Genomic DNA, 18,111 nt, shown 5'->3' with positions numbered 1-18,111 from the left:
ACAACAACAATGGTATCGATACTGTTGATATTGTGTGCTTTTAATATGACTTTAATTTCTCCGAGTATATAAGAGACCACAAGATTTCCGATATACATCAAAAAGCCTTTATTTTTATGTACAATTTCCTCAACAAAAATATTGCACACGATATCCAGATGTGCATTGAACACAGGTTGAACAGCAATAAATAACATGTAACATTTTTAATGTTTTCAAATGTACAAAGTAAAGAGTGGATGGCACAGCTAAAGGACGACAAAAGCCTATAGACATTTAGAGAACAACGACACACGAGATGTACAGTAAAGGACGAAGCCTGTCTTTTTCTAAAACGTCATGGCAGAAAACAACAACAGTAACAACGACAATAATGATACAAAAACTCAGTAGGCCTGTTGTCATGAGGTAACGACATTGTCCCAAACTAAACACTCGAAATTATTTACATTTTGGCGGATTTTTGCATAGTCCCCTAAACAAACACACGAGCACAAGGACAAACGGAGGAGGACCTGATTTTAACCTAATGCAGACATTATTACCGTGCAGATACTTGGAGGTCTATCACTCTACACGTCTCTAACATGGCATTTGCAGCACTTTATCTACAAAGAAATATTACATTTTCTTTTTATTATTCTGGGGGTGTGCATACAAACAAACGCACATATGCCTTTTTAATTTTGCCACAGTGTTCATTTAGCTCTTTTTCTCCGCCAGTTCCTCCTCCTCCTCGGGCGTCTTTGTAGGATTGAGGAGTTTGTTCTCCTTTTTCCACTTCATCCTGCGATTCTGAAACCAGATTTTGATCTGTCTCTCCGTCAGACACAGGGCGTGAGAGATCTCTATCCGGCGCCTCCTGGTCAGGTAGCGGTTGAAGTGGAACTCCTTCTCCAGCTCCAGGGTCTGGTAGCGGGTGTAGGTCTGTCGGCCCCTGCGGCCACTGCTGCCAAATGGGCCTGAAAACAGGCAAAACGTAGTCGTGAGTTAATCATTAATATGTTAGCCTCCAGTGAATTTCCAAAGTGTGGGACAGAAAAATCTACCTGAAACTGCACTCAAAATCTGTAGTGGTGTATCTGGAAAAATAAATAAAATTAGTGTTTTGCAACTCTAAACCACAAGATAACGACATAATATAAAATGTGATGTGTGCAGAGCGTAATTGGGATTTAATATTTGCTTTATAGGCTGTTTATGAATACATTTGTATTAAATACATTTTCATCTTATTACGCATGTCTATGCATGAAATGCAAAGACTCGTACTATTGCGAATTTTCTATTAAGTCAGCACAGTCTCCTATTTATATACTTTCTTAAATTGTCTCTTAATATCATTTCATTACGCCATACAAAATTATTTAAAAACAAATAATAATACATGCTACTGGAGACGTAGTGGCTTATATTTAATATATGGTGCGTAAACGCGACCAAACAGTTGGTTTATTCCCTATATAGTATTTATTACAAACACAAAAGAATAACATGTCATCATAACATTTATCAACAGTATATACGTGAAGTTTACAGTGAATTTAGGATTTTTTGTGCATACTGTTTTCTCTGTGGTCTTTTTTCAAAATAAATTTGATATTGTGTTTTCACAACTGATCTTCTTAAAAAAAAGGTCCAGTTTACAGATGCCATGTGACTGTCAAAGTTTGGAGCTCAGATGATGTAGGCCCGGTCTGTATGTGCGTACATGTGTATGTGCGTGCACGTGTGGTCGTGCATGCCGTCCTATATGTGGCGGTGATGATGCAGTAGTGTAAGCCCTGCAGGCGCATGAGGGATCCGTGCGTAAACGCAGCCATTTGTGGCCATAAAAGCCTCTAATCACTGGTGATTTTCCTTCTGAATGTTATGGCAAATAAATAAAAGTGTAAAAGATGCTGCGTTTTGAAGCTGACAGGTAACTATGAGAGGCTCAGGGTGCGCTCTTGGCGCACTCCTGCGCCCCTTTTATCCCAGGCACCGGGACAGGAGCAGAGTTCCAGCCTTGTACTCACCGGCAGAGCAAGCGTTCATCCTCTGCATCCACGGGTAGATGAGTGTGGACGACTTGTCGTCGAGGCTGCCGCTCATACTGACACTCTGCTCCGGACACTCGGCAGCTTTGCGCTGCTGGTGCTCCTGGGTGACGAACAGAGGCTGGTCTTCGCGGCTGGAGAATGCGCAAGAACCCTCCGCGTCCTTGTAGAAAGTCCCGACCGGGTTGTAGTCGCAGGTGGCTCCGCCGCCGGCCCTCCCGTAGATGGCCGCGGCTGCTGCGCCCGTTTGCTGGTAGTAAGACGCCGGGTAAACCTTCTCCTGCATGTTGGCTGCTCCATATGTGGCCGCGTTGGAGTAGTGTCTTAACGGATCCGTGTATCCCGAGGAATATAACGGTATCTGACCCAGGAGAGAGTCCTGTCCTCCCGGTAGAGACACGGGAAAAGTTGAGTTAACAAAATAGGAACTCATTGGGTGGACAACGGGGTGTATATACTCCGGAGGAATATGATTTGTTGTCTTTTATAGTCCAAGTGCTTTTGCCATTACTTTATCGGAGATTTGGTTTTTGCTGAGAGGGGGGGGGGGTTGTGAGGTGCCACTGAATACAGAGGGGAAGTGTACCACCTGATCAAACGCTGGCCAATCACAGCTGCCTGCGCTTGCACTACAGCACCCATGGGGGGCTCTTGTTGCGCGCAGGGGTAGCTGGTGAGTCCAAGTGAAGCGCTCCAGTCTGTACATCTTTACGCACTCTCTCTTATGCATTCAGAAATATAGACAGAGACTCGTGTGAAATACAAAAGCAACATACAAATGTAGAAAAGTGTAAAAAATAACACGTACGACAGAAGGGTAGAGTGAAAACAGTCTTTTATCATAACACCAATGCAAAACTCTGCTCTCCATCTATATCCCATTCTCTCTCTCTCTTTCTTTCTCTCTCTTTCTCAGTCTCTCTCGCTCTCTTTCTCTCATCCCCACAAGCACACGCACGCACGCACACATACAGTCACTCTGCATACAGCAAAAACATGCCAAAGACTTTGCGGTTACGCACAAATCGTTGTTCTCATAGCTCCAACAATTGTTAAAGCTCTGCCGTAGAACAAAAACACAAAAACACATTTTCACTAATCGTCCGCAGTTGACGTCATCACCGTGAAAAACTTTAAACAGACAAAAAGAGTCAACAATACTGTTCTCCACTCTCTGTCTAGGAAGCTATAGATGTTCGTCCCAAACATGGATTCTGTAGCACGTAAACGTGCAATGAAGCAGGGAGACCAGGGACGAATACACACTCACACACACTCCATCATCATCCTCACCATCTTCACCTCTAGTGTCACCAGGAGGACACTAAATCCAAGTGTAAACATCTGCCACACAGGCGTGGATTAACAACACATTGATATTTGTATTTTAGTGTAAATGAAGCTGATTAAGCAGATGAATTGATCATCTTTAATTGATTATCGACTGTCGGTTTAATAACACTTGGTTTTGTCTTTGGAAATGTCAGTGAAACGAATATTTATAGCACGAACGTTGAATGTGGAGTTTACTTGAATTTTCACTTATCTCATGAGATGGACGTGCAACAAAGAGTCGGTGAATCGACAGTGAACTGAGTCTAAGACCATCTGATAATCCATGGATCCTGTTGAATTCGTTCTGTCTTCTGATTCCCAGATATATTGTGCTTGATGTATTTATGAAATTATTTTGTTCATAAGGATCGAAATAAGACAGTTTTGGACAAACCATAAACAATTTCCATCATTGTATGAAACGAATGACTAAAGAATTAATCGAAAAAAATCAAAATCGACTTTTTAATTAGTTCTTATGAAAGAAATCGGCTAAAAAGGACTCAAGGACTAAAAGTGATTGTTTGCCTTTAATGTTGCTCTGCTTTGTTGTTTTTAAATTGCTTATACAATTAAACATTTTTCCGTATGTAAAGGTTTCATCAACACGTGTTAAAATTCATCCTTAAAAAAACGTTATAATTATAAATTTAATTAAGTTATATTTGTTGGGAGTAATGAATTATAATTTGAATAAATGTCCTATTTATTTTTATTAAATTATTGAATGAATAAACAGCTCCTCCCAACCAGGCCGCAGCCTCTTATTTATCCTCACCACTGAAGTTTTTTTTTTGTCCCTTTTTTAAATGCGACTACTTTGAACCAATAAATTAAGTCACATTTTTAATCTTTTTGTATTTTATTAATGACGATTTGGGGAAAAAAAAGGTTCCAAAAAAGCCACACACTGGTGTGTTTTTTATGTCCCACTCATAAGAACCTGCGTTTAGACGCAGACAAACCATAAAGCGCCAGACATGACGCATAAACGTTGCATTTATAGTTCACGTTATTACTAGTTTGGTTCTTTACTAGATCAAGACACAAACAAATGTAGAATAAAAAATAATGAAACAACATAAAATGGAAGAATAAAACAAACAAAGCGGAAGGTTTACATGGAGCGAGGTGACGCGCCGTGCGCAACGAAGCGGGAGGCTGGATTTAGGAATAAAATGAAAACGTCGAATCAAGTCTAGAATAAGAAAAGAGGAAGTGAATTGTGTTTTTTGTATTAATACGTGTCTCTGATCTTTCAGACATAACCGAGAGCAGGAGTCCGGGCCTTGTCTGATCCTCATCCCCAACATCATGATCTGGCCTGCAGCACAAACATCCAGTCACATCATTGGAACCTCCAGACCTCCAGACCAGGGTGAAGGCCTCAGAGTCACAGAACAAAAATGTGCCTGTTCTCTCACATCCTCAGGTCAGACACCGCAGCCTGATGCTGCAGCCTCTCTCTCTGTCTCCCTTACCCTTTCTCTCTCTCTCTCTTTCTCTGGTTAAACGCAGACAGAGCAGCTGCTGTCAACAGACAGCACACAGCGACGGGCGAGAGACAAACGAACCCAGAGGAAGGTTTGGATTGGATTATAATTACCCAAATCATCCAGACTAATCTTCCCATTTTCCCCTCGTGTAAACATTAGGCCCACAGTGACAGTGGTGTAGACACAACAAGAGCTGCAGCGGCGCACTGGAGCTCAGTGCGCTGTTGTTTGGAAACATGGTGCCCTTACCTTTGTTGATAATCCATCATCTGCAGCGTGTGTGCCACTCCTGCGCGGCTCCTCTCTGCTCCTTTCTCACACGCATTCCCCGCTTCCTCCAAGTGATTTGGTCAAAGTAATCCCATTCAGCAGCAGCAGCGTCACCATCATCATCCAGCAGTAGCTGATGGAGACCATTTTCAGCCACATATAGCAACACAAGTGCAAAATGTCACACTGACACTCACGCAGGCTGAAGCTTCGGCGCAAAAAAAAAAAAAAGACAAAAAAACCCCGCAGCGTCCTCCACTTTTTTGGAGGCGAACTTCACGCAACCCAACGCAGCTCCTCTCACCAAAAACATCATACGAGGAGCCAAGAAAAAGAGGTTTGTGTAACGACTGTTAAGTGAATGAGCAGTGGAAAACAGCAGCTGCGATATAACCTCATGGGAAATAAGTTCCCATTGCTGCTGTCCACATGACCGCCAGCGACCAATCCTGGAGCCGAGTGCGTCGTAAACTTCCATGGCAAAGTTGTAAATTTTCATAAACAGCAGTCGTTTTTGTGCTCCAGACCCTCTTTCTCATCGCCATCTTTTATTTGCTACACGGTGTGAAGTGTTTTTATTGCGCGTGTGAAAAGGAAAAGAGTGAGAATGTGGGAATGGAAGAGAAGAGATTGGGTTTTTTTTCAACGTTGACATTGGATGATGCGCACTTGGTCCTGGTCCACCTTTGCAGCCTGTGCTGGTGTGTGAACCAGTCTGAACAAGGTCTGTATCGTTTTCCGATCACAACACTGTGTTACTACATATGCATTAAATATCGCGATTATTATATTTACAACTAAGTCCTACATCATTTTTCTCTTTTTAGATTCACGTCTCACATCCTGAGTCTGGTTTTCTCCAGTATAAATGTTGTTTCCCACTTACAGCCAGTCACAATCACTAAGAGTGAAACCAATTCCCTTAAAGTCATAGCAGATCAATTTGGCATTGACCACACACACCACACACACATAGTCTTGACGAGGGCGGCGTAAGGTCACCAGAAACTTTCACCTTTTCTGTAGAACAAACTAAAACTGGAGCCTAAACCGAATCAAGTCCTTCAGACAGGAACTCAAATGACTGGATTCCCCTTGGAGCTCAAAGCGTGTTTCCGTTGGCTTTGTTTTCAGAAACCATTCTTTTCACTTGGTGATTTCCATCAACGGTGAGGATTTCCGACATTTATAGATGCAGTAAAACCATAAATTCCTGAAATGCATCAACTGGGTCCTGCAATTTGAGGATTTTTTGTTGTTGTTAGTTAGTTAGTTTTCTCCCACGATGAAAAAAAAAGAAATCCCAACTTTCACACAAATGTTTAGATAAAAAAATAAATTTGAAACATATCAACATCGAATGAAATTCAATCCAGTTAAGAATTGATGTTTGAAATACGAATATTATTGACAAAATGTTACAAACAAAATATGTATTATATATTAAATTACCTTTAAAAAACAAGAGAAAGTGTAGCGAAGGCCTCTGGTTGACATCAAATTAGATTTTAACAATTCGAATTAGTCGATTAATTCCGAATTGAATAATAATTACAAAAGAAATATTTAAGCTTAAAAACGTCAATATTATTTTTCATAACAAAAAACCTTTACGAGTCAATTGTTTTATCATGTTTTTCATATATTTCTGCTCCGTATTTATTTATTATCAGCGTATTAAAAGTAAAAGCTTTTTTTTACTGAACTTTCAGAAACATGTTTTATTTGTATAGTTAATGTGTCATGTTATATGCCTTCGTGGCATTTTATGTTCAGTGTAATTCCCTACTTGATGCCACAAAGATTTCTTAGACCTTTCACTTTCTTTCAGTTTTTCAGTCTGTGACCAAAAACCAAGAAACCAGAGCAAAGACGCAGTAACACTTTATGGCCTCTACCCGAAACTCTCAGGAGGCAGAATCACCATTAAGACTATTTACAGATCCAAATAAAATAAAAAAGAATTAAACAAAAAAACTAGATAATTCGTTTTTCTATTCAAATAAGAACTCCATAAATGGTACAGAATATAAAAAATAAAATCCCTTGACTTGTTTTTCAAAAAGATAGTGCAAAAGTGTTTTTTTTAATACTCGTCAGCACAAAAGCCCCTGAGGTAAAATGAATGAAAGGTCTTTTTAAGTTGTAGTTAATATTTATATATATATTCTAAGTGGTCTTGTCAGACCTTCAGACCTAATATCAATTAATTTGAGGTAATATAAACTTTTTAATGTTAATCCTTGAGATTCTGATTTATTTTTCAGATAAAATGGCTAAAACTGGATTAAACTGTGTTCAATGAGGCCTGTGTTATTTTGGCACTAAATGTAAGGTTCGTGTCTGACATCATTTATCCTCAGTAAACTAGAGTTAACATATACATACATATATACATACATATATGTATACTTATATATACATATATGTATATATATATATATATATGTATACACAGTGCTGCTTTTCTGAAGAGATGAGCAACATAAAATTCAAGTGTCTGGATTTATAAACCAGACATAAACACCCATTTCTCCCTGCAGGATCACACTCCAGCTCTGGGTGTCTGAAGGTCTCCTCAGGGGCCTTTACTCAGCTGGGGGCCCCTCCGAGAGAAGTGAGAGAAACCAGGCCTCCTGATCAGAGGGACCCGGGTAGAGACCACAAACAGACTCTGCAGGGCAGCGGGGTCGTGGGACATGTAGGAGCAGCGTAGACCTCGGTCAGGGACGTGGGCTGTAACTCCAGGACGGGACTTGCTGATGGAGTAGGAGCTTCTCCTGCCGTCCTGTCTGAGAGCCAGGGAGCTGCTGACTGAAGGAGGTGAAAGAAAAATCCCAAAATCAGGGATGGACCTCAACATAAAGTAAGAGGAAACAAGGTTCGTTCTGTTTTGCTGTCTTTTAATTATGTGTTTAATATCCGTGCTGTGTGGAAACTCCCCGCTGCTCTGTGCCGTTCAATATTAAACTAATTCCTCACTACGCTTCTATTATTAAATGAGAGGAGACGATGCAACAATAAAAAGAGCCATCTGTCCAAATTAATACTGCAAGCTGATTACTGTGATTAGATTATGGTCACATTTCATCAAATGTTAACATGACTCATGTATTTAATTTTACCATCAGTTTTTTACAATTTAGATTCTAAATTAGACTGAATTTGCTTCTTTATTGATCTTAACCTGTTCTGTTTTTATAATTTTACATTAGACAATCATGACAGCAGTTGTATAATTATTTATTCATTTGATTTAAAAATATTGATACATAATAAATAAGGAAGATATTGATTAGTAAAAGTAGATAAGATAATTAATAGTTTAAGTCTCCATATTAAATCATTTTTTACAATTCTAAAATTTCAAATAAAAATAAAAGACTTTTAAATTTTGAGATTCAAGTAAAAAAATGATGAAAAAAAATTAAAGTCAGAAAACATTTTATTTTAAAATTGAAAAATGAAAAGAAAAATCAAAATTGACCCACAGTTGTGCATTTTGTGGTTTTAGCAAATGTATATTTTAATGATTTCAATTTGAGTGAGAATTGTAGTCAAGTTACAATTGTTTCAAAATTGTGAGAGTGTCAAAAAACATATTTCTTATTTTTATTCTTTGGATTGAGTCAGAACTGTGATAAACTTGGATTTTGACTTTTTTTCATAATCCATATTTTTTTCTAAAAAATACACATTTAAACTAGATTTGTTTTTATTTATATTAAATGCATTTTCTAAAACTATAAATAAAATGTAAAGTGGTAAAATAGTATCTAAATTTAATGTCTATCTGATTTATTCCCTGGCTTATTTCTGTCAATCGTTTTGGCTGAAACAGGAACCTTAAAATCTTGTTAAGAAAAATGTTAAGAAAATGTCTATTTCAAACAACATATTCTTCCCCCGCCCCTGTTATTTGATGCCTGACTAATTCTCTGAAACACAACTAAAAGACACAGAGTGTTTTAGATGGAGCCTTTGTTACCTGACCAGTGAGGTCTGTGAGCACTGATGGTTCTGTGAACCTCGGCCGCTCTGCTGCTCTGACTCCCAGCCTCGTACCTCAGGCAGCTGCAGTCTTTCACACCCCTCTGGTCCAGGGTGGGCCGGAGCAGCCACTGCTGACTCATGTGGGAGAGGATGTGCTGCTGCAGGACAGCAGGGAAAATTATTTCATCTCAGTTAATTTTTAATTCTATTATCCATACTGCACTGCTACACTGCAAATGATCACTGATAGCAATTCAGCTGAATAAGGCAATATGTTCACTGACAAAGACTATGCAAACACTGATTGTGTTCCTGTGCTGTTCGGCCATTCGTTTCCAGCCAATTCATCCCAGTAAAAAAAAAATATATATAATGTTTTTTAATTTCCATGCAGGCTTTAAGTAACATTTTTGCAGAATTAGAAAATGTAAAAACCTTTAAATTATCATGAAAACATACACATTGCATTATTTTAACAATTCTAAAACAGTGACATTAAAAATGTCAATCTACAATTTATATATTACTGATTTATATTAGATTAATAATAAATCATATGAAGGGAACACATTGTTTAATTGTATATGCTTCACTTTAAGTTAATTCATTTCAGAGACATTTTGCATATAAATAATTCCAAAAGCATCTTCTCTTTATTTTGTTAAGATTTTTGGTACTGCACACTTTTACACAATTTGTATATTGAACATTTAATAACATAAATATCTTTAAATAATTCACAAATTAATTTTACACCATTTATTTCACAATTTGAACAGTTTTCTTTCTAGTTTCCTGCATAGCAAAGCTTTTTGCACGGTAACGTTTTCATGTACATGATGCTGCACTAATTTAAAGATGAATGCTAATTGATAAAATAAAGGTTTTCTATTTTTTTTAGATAGATATGATTTACATAGATAGATGGATGGATAGATAAGTAGAAGTAGAATAATATAAAATATGTCCTTTTTTGGTTAGATGTCTTTGTACCTGTTGTTGAATCTGGTGTGAGATCTGTGTGGAGGGGTGTTGGTGCTGCTGCTGCTGCTGCTGCTGTAGTCGCAGTCCGTGTGAAAACTGTGTCAGAGGATCCAGCTGAAATGAAAAGAGAAAACCAGTCCGGTCTGGTTGTTTTTGCTGCTGAGTTCCTGTAGATTGTCTGTGTGCTCCGGTCTTACCTTGCTCTGCTGTTGTCTCTGCTGATGGCTGCAGGACTCCTCCAGGACTCCCCCTCCCTGGCTTTGGCCTTGCAGCAGCTGCTGGATCTGCTCCACCACCCCCAGATCTTGCAGTAGTTTCTTCCTCTGGAGAAGTAGATGGACTCTCTCCTGCTCCTCTAATTTTCCTGCTTCTTCCTGGTCCTCCTCCTCTCTCTTGTCCTCATCCTCCTCCTCCTCACATACTTGTGCAACTTCAGGCTCCTCCGACGGGCCAGACAGAGGGGGCTGCAGAAAAAACAGAGTGGCATTTGATTCAATTTGATTTTATGGCCTCACTCTATATATAACCACTGGTTCACAGCCACCATATATTAGCAATAACTGTCAGTGAACACCTTTGGTAACACTGTTTGTTTTAGGGCCTCGACAGTTCAACATTATGTGAGAGGAATATTATTCCAGCTAATGTTAAATGTGGAACTTTACGGTGACGACGGGGTCACACAGACTATGAAGCATTCATCACTGGGTTGGAGCTGTTTTACTCCCCCTTGTGGTGTACTGCGGGTACTGCACACGTCTCACCGCTTGTTGGTCACAGTATAGTGGGATCAGCGGATGATGCCGTCGCCAATGCTGCTGTTGCTGCTCCTGTTGTTGTTGATGTTGCTCCTTTTGACGTGATGCTCGGGGTCGGAGTTTGACTTTCTCCCCTGCTGTCTCTCCCTGCAACTCTCTCCTCTGACTCCCCTTTTGCTCCTTCTCCTTCTGCTCCTGCTTGAGGTGGAGCTCCTGCAGCTGATGCCTTCACAAATAAACACATTTTATAACAAGGAAAATAAATGATCATTATTATTGTTTACATTATTTACCATATAATGATTCTGTGAAGGACTACAACACATTTACGTATTTTTATAATTGTATGTGAATATGAAGTATAGAAAGTTCCTAAAATATATGTTGAATGGTTTTATTATAGGGTTAGGGTACATGAAATGAAATCATCATGAAGATTTAACATTGTTTCTTAATCTACAAAAAACAGATTTCACTAATTGTGAATTGCTATTATAATTGTGAATATAATATATTATTATTATGTTTATGTGATGTATGTGTGGTTACTTTCTCTGTGTAGTGATCTGACTGTACTGTACTGCCCCTGTGCTGCAGATACCTGACACACTCCTCTCTGGCCTTGGACGCTGCCGTCTCCTGGAACAACGATTTGCTGTGTGTGAAGTACTTGTCGTATTTCTCGCCTCCATCCCTTGGATAAATCCTCTTGAAGCCCCCCAGGTGTTTGGCCTCATACCTCTCCATCTGTTCCACGGTGGCTGCATGGCACTGTCGCAGCTCCTCTGACCTGGTGATGCACACACACACACACACACACAGAAAAACACTTAGCTGAAAACACACACAGGATCCAGGACTGACCTCGGAGAAACCATTTGGTTGTGGTGGGACCATACCTGGCCTCTCTTGTGCGGTTCTGCTGCAGCCTCTCTTTCACCCTCCGTCTCTCCTCCTTGTTGATTTTGCGGCGGTCACATGCGCCCAGGTTGATGAGATTCATGGTGTCGTACAGCAGTGCGTCCTTCACCTCACGATCCAGCTGTGAGTCGGTGGTGAAACTGGGAGAGTGGTTCACCTGTTCGCACATACGCCAACATGGACATGTGTTGTTGTTGTTTTTTTTAGTTTAAACATGACAAGTTCAACAATTCGATTTCAACCACTGACACTGCTGTGTTTAATCTAAAAGGAAATAATCTTTAAACTCTAATATCCTTTAGTCTTTAAAAATACAACACATGGTTTAGTGAAAATGTATATGAAAAGTTGATGAAAGATTAAACAAAAAAATCTAAAAAAAAAAAAAAAAGAATTACAGAACCCTGGTGATCTTCAGACAGAATTTTCTCTTTTTCTTTCTTTTGCAATTGGATGTTGCAGGACGGAAATATTTGCTAGTAAAAAGATAGTCAGTAGGTGGCAGCATTGTGTAAAGCTATAACAAGCTTGAAGAAGCTGATGGTTTTAGTGACACCAAGTGTAAAGTGTGTTGTAAGAGGTTTGTAAGGAGTTTGGAAACTGTGCTGGTTTGATTCTGATTTTTTTTTTTCAATTTGAATCCCTCAAAATATTTTTGTGTTTCACCTCCAGGAGCCAGGGTCGAAGACGATGGTCCAGCAGGACATCAAAGCCCAGGATCTCGAAGCAGGCGCTGCCACTGGTGTGGTTCGGAAAGCAGGTGTGATAATTATGTTTGAGGACAGGATGAGCAGAGATCAGTGTTTTAATGATGATGTCCTCAATGTCGCCCCACATTTTCTCTGTGTTGCATCTGATGGATTCCAAATATCTGTTCAAGGTGGACAGTTTTCTGTATGAAATGAAAAAAAATGAAAGGGAGGAAAGGGAAAATGATTTTCAAATAGAGAATCTTTAGCATGGTTAGCTTGATATTCCACAATTGAAATCAGGATAATTTGACCTTTTGCTGCCAGTGTCCTCATCACGGACAAAGTTTTCACTGTTTTTGTTGATGGAGTAGTTGGTCAGATGCATACACACGTCACCCTACAATTAGAGTCATTTAGTAAAAAAGAACACTAACATTTTCTTAACCTACTTCTCCTCCTATTCCGTCAACATTTCTTACCAAATTGCTTTGTAGTGGTTCATTGTACTGCGTGGTGCAGAAGCGAGCCAGGCCCTCCTTGTACATGAGGATGCTGAACGGTTCACATGACGTCACCAGCACGTAAATACGCAAGTCAAACTTAAACCCATTGATTACAAAAGGCTGAAAACAAAAATGAAACAAACACATTGGTAAAGTGAGATCTGACTCTAAAATTAGGTTCTGTTAGTCGTGTCCTCACCTTGGTGACGTAAACCTGGCAGATCATGTGTTCCCCAGGTGGAACGTCTTTGCTAGATTTGGTGATGAAGATACCTTTGCCCTGGCAGCCGGTGTCTGGTTTACAGATATACGTCTTGTGTTTTTTGACCCTGGTATAAGCTTGGAAATCACTGTAACTGCAAAAAGCCACAGGTACTATTGGAGTATACTGCATTACACTGAAAAGAACAAAGTAGAATAGAAAAACAACAACAACAACAACAAAAAACCCAGAAAACTGACTCTGCAGGAAGGCACCAAGTTCTGGGGAAGATATTGTAGTCTTTGGGGAAAAGCTTGAGCATCCGATTCATGTTTCTGGCCAGGGAGTCTTTACGGCAGATCTCGTTCATACCAGGAAAATGGTTTATTTTCTATGGAGATAAAAAGTAGACGCCAGTGTTAAGCTTTTTGCATCTGAGGTGTCATGTCCAGCAGCTACATGAATTATCCAATGATGTGACATGAGAATGACACAAGAAGGAGACATTACAGAGGGAGAGTCGTCTGGTCTTCAATGATCCATCTCCAGGAGCAGGAATCAAATTACCAGACAATTATTTTACAGAGCTGAGTCCAGTTCAATTAGCTGTTTATGGTGATGGCAGTAATGTGGCTGTGGCCGGGAGCAAATTCAATCATATACCTGGTAACGCTTCATGTCCTTAACACGCTCTAGGGACACGGAGCAGTCGGTCCAAAGCAGCGTCCAGTCCTCACCGTCCGCCGCCTCTCTGAGGCCATACCTGCGAGCAGCTCGACGCACTGAGATACATCAGAGGGAAAAGGGTTTTTAGATGCTTGATGCCAAGTGATGTGGAAGGTTTTTCCCTGGCATCAGAATTAATATTATTGTTTTTAATTTCACGCTATGGATGTTGCTTCCGTTCCAATTAGGTAAAAGTTGTTGCACTGTTGTCATTACTACACTGTGTCTTGCAGAGGTTTCATGTCACTATTTTACCAGGTGTATAATTGTAGCTGGAGATGCTGGAGGACATTAGCACCTGGAAGAGTCTAGCTGAGAAGAAGAGCGTGTCAGACCTACCACTTTCATATTTGCAGCTGGCGAGGTTGATCCACAGTCATCTGGAAGAAAAGAGAGAGGAGGAGAGGGACAGACATCTGCTTTGCTGTAAGCCTTAAGGAGCCTTAAGGACAAGCCCTAAAGGCCTGGCTGCCCAGATGTTTATGTGTTTACCTGTAATATATGATGTGCACAATAGAGGAGATCCTAAATACCTCTTTTTTCCTTTTTTCCTCTTCCTGATGGTTGGTGGAGGGGTGTCAACGTAGGCTTCACTTTGACTTTCACCTCCTTCTCCCTGCTGCTCACATTTATCACCGTTAATGTCTGTGTTGTCCACAGGTAGACCCATCCTGAAGGAAATCATTTCATACATCACATACTGTTTAATATATATATATATATATATATAGTGGTCTAAGTTACACTAATTTAATGAATAATGTTGAGCCAAAACCTTATTGCCACACTGACTTGATTTTCACTACTCCGACTTCACTATTGCTTATTTCAGCATACCTTAACTGTTAGGTGCTGTCCAGCCTGATAATGAAACTCAATCAAACAGAACCAAGTATATGCTGTAAGCGTGAGTGGAATCATGTTTCCGTTTCCATTTCTCTCATCAGGTGAGTGCTCTTCCTGTCACCACATTGTTTCCTCACTGGTATTGAAGAGTTACCGTGGCAGGATGGATACAAATGGAGGGGAACGGAGCAAACACTGATCCACACAGACATGCACAGTCCAACACCTTCACTGATGTTCTGCTGCTCTACATAATGTTTAAGTAACGGCAGTAACAACAGGTAATGGAAGCAGAAACTGTTACTTCTCTGTTACTGAAAAAATAGGTACAAATCCAACTGTGTCATATTTTCATGTAGAATATGTTTGGAAAATCATTGTGATGATTTCTAAGGCAACATTAGCCAATATTAATCTAATCTAAAGCCTTATCAACCTCTGGACTTTAGACCACAAAATTTAGACTAGTTTTACTATTCGGATAGAATCTAGCAGACTCCTAAGTTATCTTTAAGCTGTTTTCAGCTAACCTTTAATGCTGTCACCTCTTTACTCTTATCTTTTTTTGGTTAATATTTTCGAACACAGCTACATTATAATCTAGTTTTTAAATTTTTATTTATTTTTATCTATCTTCTATCTATCTAATGTAAAGCTATTTTTAAATTCACATTTGGTTATCTTTTTTGCAAGAAATTCATTTTCAGCTAGTATATTGTTTTTGATATGTGTCCCTTGTTTTTGCTTTATTCCTCACAAACTTTCAGTTATCTATTATTTTTAAGTTATTAATCATTTTTCCACAGTCTTTTGTCTAATATCTTGTTATGACCTGACTTTCTTATAGCTTCCTGATACACTTGTAGACACACTTGAGTCCCTTGACCAAGAACATGCCAAAAAGCTCTTGAAGGTTTTGACAAACTTAGGTAAGTTTAATTTAATAATTTATTTAGTTCTTTGTCTGCCAACGTCTGTCTCCACTCTGACCAAAGCAGAGCGACCAACCCTCCTTACAGCACCGCCTCAGCGGCTCTCTCTGCCAATATCTGGTGTCTTGTCGGGTGAAGGTGAGTTCAAGTGAACTCCAGGAGTGAGAGAACGTTAAGGAGGGATATCCCAGGCTCACTGTTGTAGGTTAGAATACCAGGTAACCGTATTCTGATCAAGTGAAGAGGATAATCCTGACTGTGAGCGAGGACACAGGATGGAGACGCACCACTGACCCCAGCCCAGATACAGTTACAGCAATTACAAGGATTTGTTGTTTCTCCATTAGTGTGTAACAAAAAGACCTTTGTCATTTTTGTTAAGCCATACAATGGCCTCTAAACTGGGAATTAACAACACAAAGTTCTGGTAAAGGTCTTCAACTATTTAAGTTGCATTTGCAATTTCTTTTTTAATCAGATAACTGTAGTTTTGTTGAATATACTTGAAAGTGTAACCCAAGAAACTGACCAGTGTGAGCTTTGACCTGAGATCACACTTTTCAATAGAGTCTGAATGAATACAACATGTGTCGCTTTAGAGGAATGTGTCTTCAGTGTGACAGAAGAAAAGACTAACTCAACTGGACTACAACCAAATCTAAATCAAACATATATTGCAATTTTTTAAAAATCTCAAATTTAAAATGTGTTGTTTAGTAGCCAGATGTTAAATTACAACTAAATGATAACTCATTTCTTAAGACATTGGCCACTATTTCACACTATTAACACATACAATCCAGTGTCCACAATGACTTAATAATAATCTTCCAGGTTATTTAGCTTTGGCTGCAGTGTCCGCCAATGTGAGACTACTGCTCATACTGTGCATCAGGTGTAAGTTGTTGTTGTAATCTGTTTGTTGGTGCATCAGCACATTATTGCAGTTTTACATTTATAGAAAATAAGTCAACAGTCAGAAATATTTTTAGAGCCATTCCACTGACCCAACAACATCTTTTAAACTGCGTGTGTCCTAATAATAAGGACACAGTTAAGGCTCACGGACATCCTTTCAGATGTGACTGTTACTCACCTGCATCGTTGTGCCTACATTTGCTTGGATCAGGTGATGGTTGACCAAGGCTATACTGCACCAGCAGTTTCCTTTTAGACTTTTTTAATATGCAGCGTCACTCCTCAGCAGACAAAGAGACTCTTCTGTATCTGGAGTTAAAAATAAAAAAATACACACGTACTCGATAAGTATCAGCACAAGGATGTTTCTGTTCAGATTGACTTACACACTCCACAGGCATGCCTGCAGGTGGATCTGGTGACCAATTAGAAACTGTGTGGACCAACACCTGATCCAGGCTCTTGACATGATGGACAGAAAACGAGCAGGAGACCTCAGCGGGAAGGTGGACGCTGAGGCACAGTCCCTGATATTTGTTCATTGAAATCGGAGGAGAACCTTTCAATGCCTCCCTGCTGTTAAACCAAAATCTTTGCTGAAAGGTGGTGACAGTGTGTGGTGAAAAGTGAGCAGGTTGGACATTCATCCTCCACAGCTTAAGTTCAACAAATCAAAATGATATTAATTAAAATAATGAACAGAAGGCAAATGATAAAAGATAACCATGGATGTAATATATTTATAGCATATGATCAATCCAGACGTCTGGATTGTAATGATCTGTAGGATCACACAACAGCAGTGCCTTGATTAATGACTTGTTCACTATGAATTAACCATCAACTGACACTCTATACCGTTGCCTACTTACTAATCAACCTTTACTTGTCATTGTGATGCTTTAAAGATCAGCTGCTAAGATTCCAGCACTATTGTCTGTCATGCGAAGTCATGGGCTTTTGGTGGTATTTAATTTGTGTGTTTGCGTGACAGTGAGAGAGCAGGGTGGATTACACCAGCTGCCAATGACAATCTTTAAATATCTGTCTTGCTACAGTTAGGGCTGTGTGATTTGTGTTGATTTTAGTTTATTGAATAAACAAACAAAATTAATACCAAAGGAACATATATGACACAAATAGAAGAAATTGGTCAAACTTACATATACAATATTTCAATGTTATTCAGAATCAGAAGTAACACAATTAAAGCAGAGCTGAAAGAAGGCCTGGAAAGAGTAAGGCGTAGTTTGCCTGTTTTTTCAGTGACATCTCTTTTCCCAAGAAACTTTTTTACTGTGAACATTCCAACAGAACGAAGTTCTCCTCGTTGTTAGATTTATGTTTATGATCATGTCTCTGGGACAATTTAGTCTATTATTTTAAGCTTCATATTCTATGGCCACAGTTATTGTTTTATTAGAATAAAACAATTATAATCAAATAAAACATTAGGTTTGCATCAAATTTAAAAAAAAAAACACGCTTTGTTAGAC

The 18,111-nt window shown here is 39.3% G+C and overlaps 2 protein-coding genes and 1 long non-coding RNA gene across 6 annotated transcripts in view; 1 reads left to right on the top strand and 2 right to left on the bottom strand.

Moving 5' to 3' along the window:
- Positions 1–7,818, top strand: part of LOC103381883 (uncharacterized) — a 37,647-nt gene extending 29,829 nt beyond the window's left edge. Inside the window, exons 6-8 of one of the 2 annotated variants that reach the window (XR_003050443.1) lie at positions 4,637–4,752; positions 4,893–5,864; positions 7,684–7,818. This is a non-coding gene — a long non-coding RNA (uncharacterized LOC103381883). Of the gene's footprint in view, positions 1–4,636; positions 5,865–7,683 lie in introns of both variants that reach the window. The other variant, XR_521847.3, reaches the window with a different exon arrangement.
- On the bottom strand, positions 114–5,236 carry hoxb6b (homeobox B6b). Of its 3 annotated transcripts, XM_025058013.1 has the most exons (4): positions 5,120–5,236; positions 2,019–2,418; positions 1,050–1,082; positions 116–962 (listed from the first exon to the last, which is right to left on the bottom strand). In XM_025058013.1, the coding sequence occupies exons 2-4, from the start codon at positions 2,323–2,325 to the stop codon at positions 703–705; spliced, it is 600 nt and encodes a 199-aa protein (XP_024913781.1). In that variant the 5' UTR covers positions 2,326–2,418; positions 5,120–5,236; the 3' UTR covers positions 116–702. The 3 variants fall into 3 exon arrangements, with proteins under 3 accessions (XP_008312673.1, XP_008312672.1, XP_024913781.1); XM_008314450.3 differs by lacking the exon at positions 5,120–5,236 and having other exon boundaries at positions 115–962; positions 2,019–3,791; XM_008314451.3 differs by lacking the exons at positions 1,050–1,082; positions 5,120–5,236 and having other exon boundaries at positions 114–962; positions 2,019–3,799.
- Positions 7,013–13,965, bottom strand: ttll6 (tubulin tyrosine ligase-like family, member 6). The gene is made up of 13 exons (XM_025058010.1): positions 13,857–13,965; positions 13,454–13,584; positions 13,191–13,347; positions 12,968–13,111; positions 12,800–12,885; positions 12,463–12,688; positions 11,775–11,953; positions 11,477–11,665; positions 10,882–11,101; positions 10,315–10,581; positions 10,127–10,231; positions 9,129–9,291; positions 7,013–7,954 (listed from the first exon to the last, which is right to left on the bottom strand). Exons 1-13 carry the CDS (start codon positions 13,869–13,871, stop codon positions 7,719–7,721), a joined length of 2,118 nt encoding a protein of 705 aa, XP_024913778.1. The 5' UTR covers positions 13,872–13,965; the 3' UTR covers positions 7,013–7,718.
- Positions 13,966–18,111: the final 4,146 nt, after the last annotated feature.

The sequence above is a fragment of the Cynoglossus semilaevis genome, chromosome 8 (genome assembly GCF_000523025.1).
Source record: "Cynoglossus semilaevis isolate Cse_v1.0 chromosome 8, Cse_v1.0, whole genome shotgun sequence".
In the NCBI taxonomy this organism is placed as follows: domain Eukaryota; kingdom Metazoa; phylum Chordata; class Actinopteri; order Pleuronectiformes; family Cynoglossidae; genus Cynoglossus; species Cynoglossus semilaevis.
This window is presented reverse-complemented; position numbering and strand designations above follow the sequence as displayed.

What these genes read in the sequence shown, in the direction of transcription:
- hoxb6b (XM_008314450.3), bottom strand. Translation starts at nt 2,472, where the DNA reads ATGAGTTCCTATTTTGTTAACTCAACTTTTCCCGTGTCTCTACCGGGA. An exon ending in GATGAACGCTTGCTCTGCCG is followed by an intron (nt 1,083 to 2,018) that starts GTGAGTACAAGG and finishes TTATTTTTCCAG; the next exon opens with ATACACCACTACAGATTTTG. An exon ending in GATTTTGAGTGCAGTTTCAG is followed by an intron (nt 963 to 1,049) that starts GTAGATTTTTCT and finishes GCCTGTTTTCAG; the next exon opens with GCCCATTTGGCAGCAGTGGC.
- ttll6 (XM_025058010.1), bottom strand. An exon ending in GAGGACACTGGCAGCAAAAG is followed by an intron (nt 12,689 to 12,799) that starts GTCAAATTATCC and finishes CATTTCATACAG; the next exon opens with AAAACTGTCCACCTTGAACA. An exon ending in CACACCAGATTCAACAACAG is followed by an intron (nt 9,292 to 10,126) that starts GTACAAAGACAT and finishes GCTGTCCTGCAG; the next exon opens with CAGCACATCCTCTCCCACAT.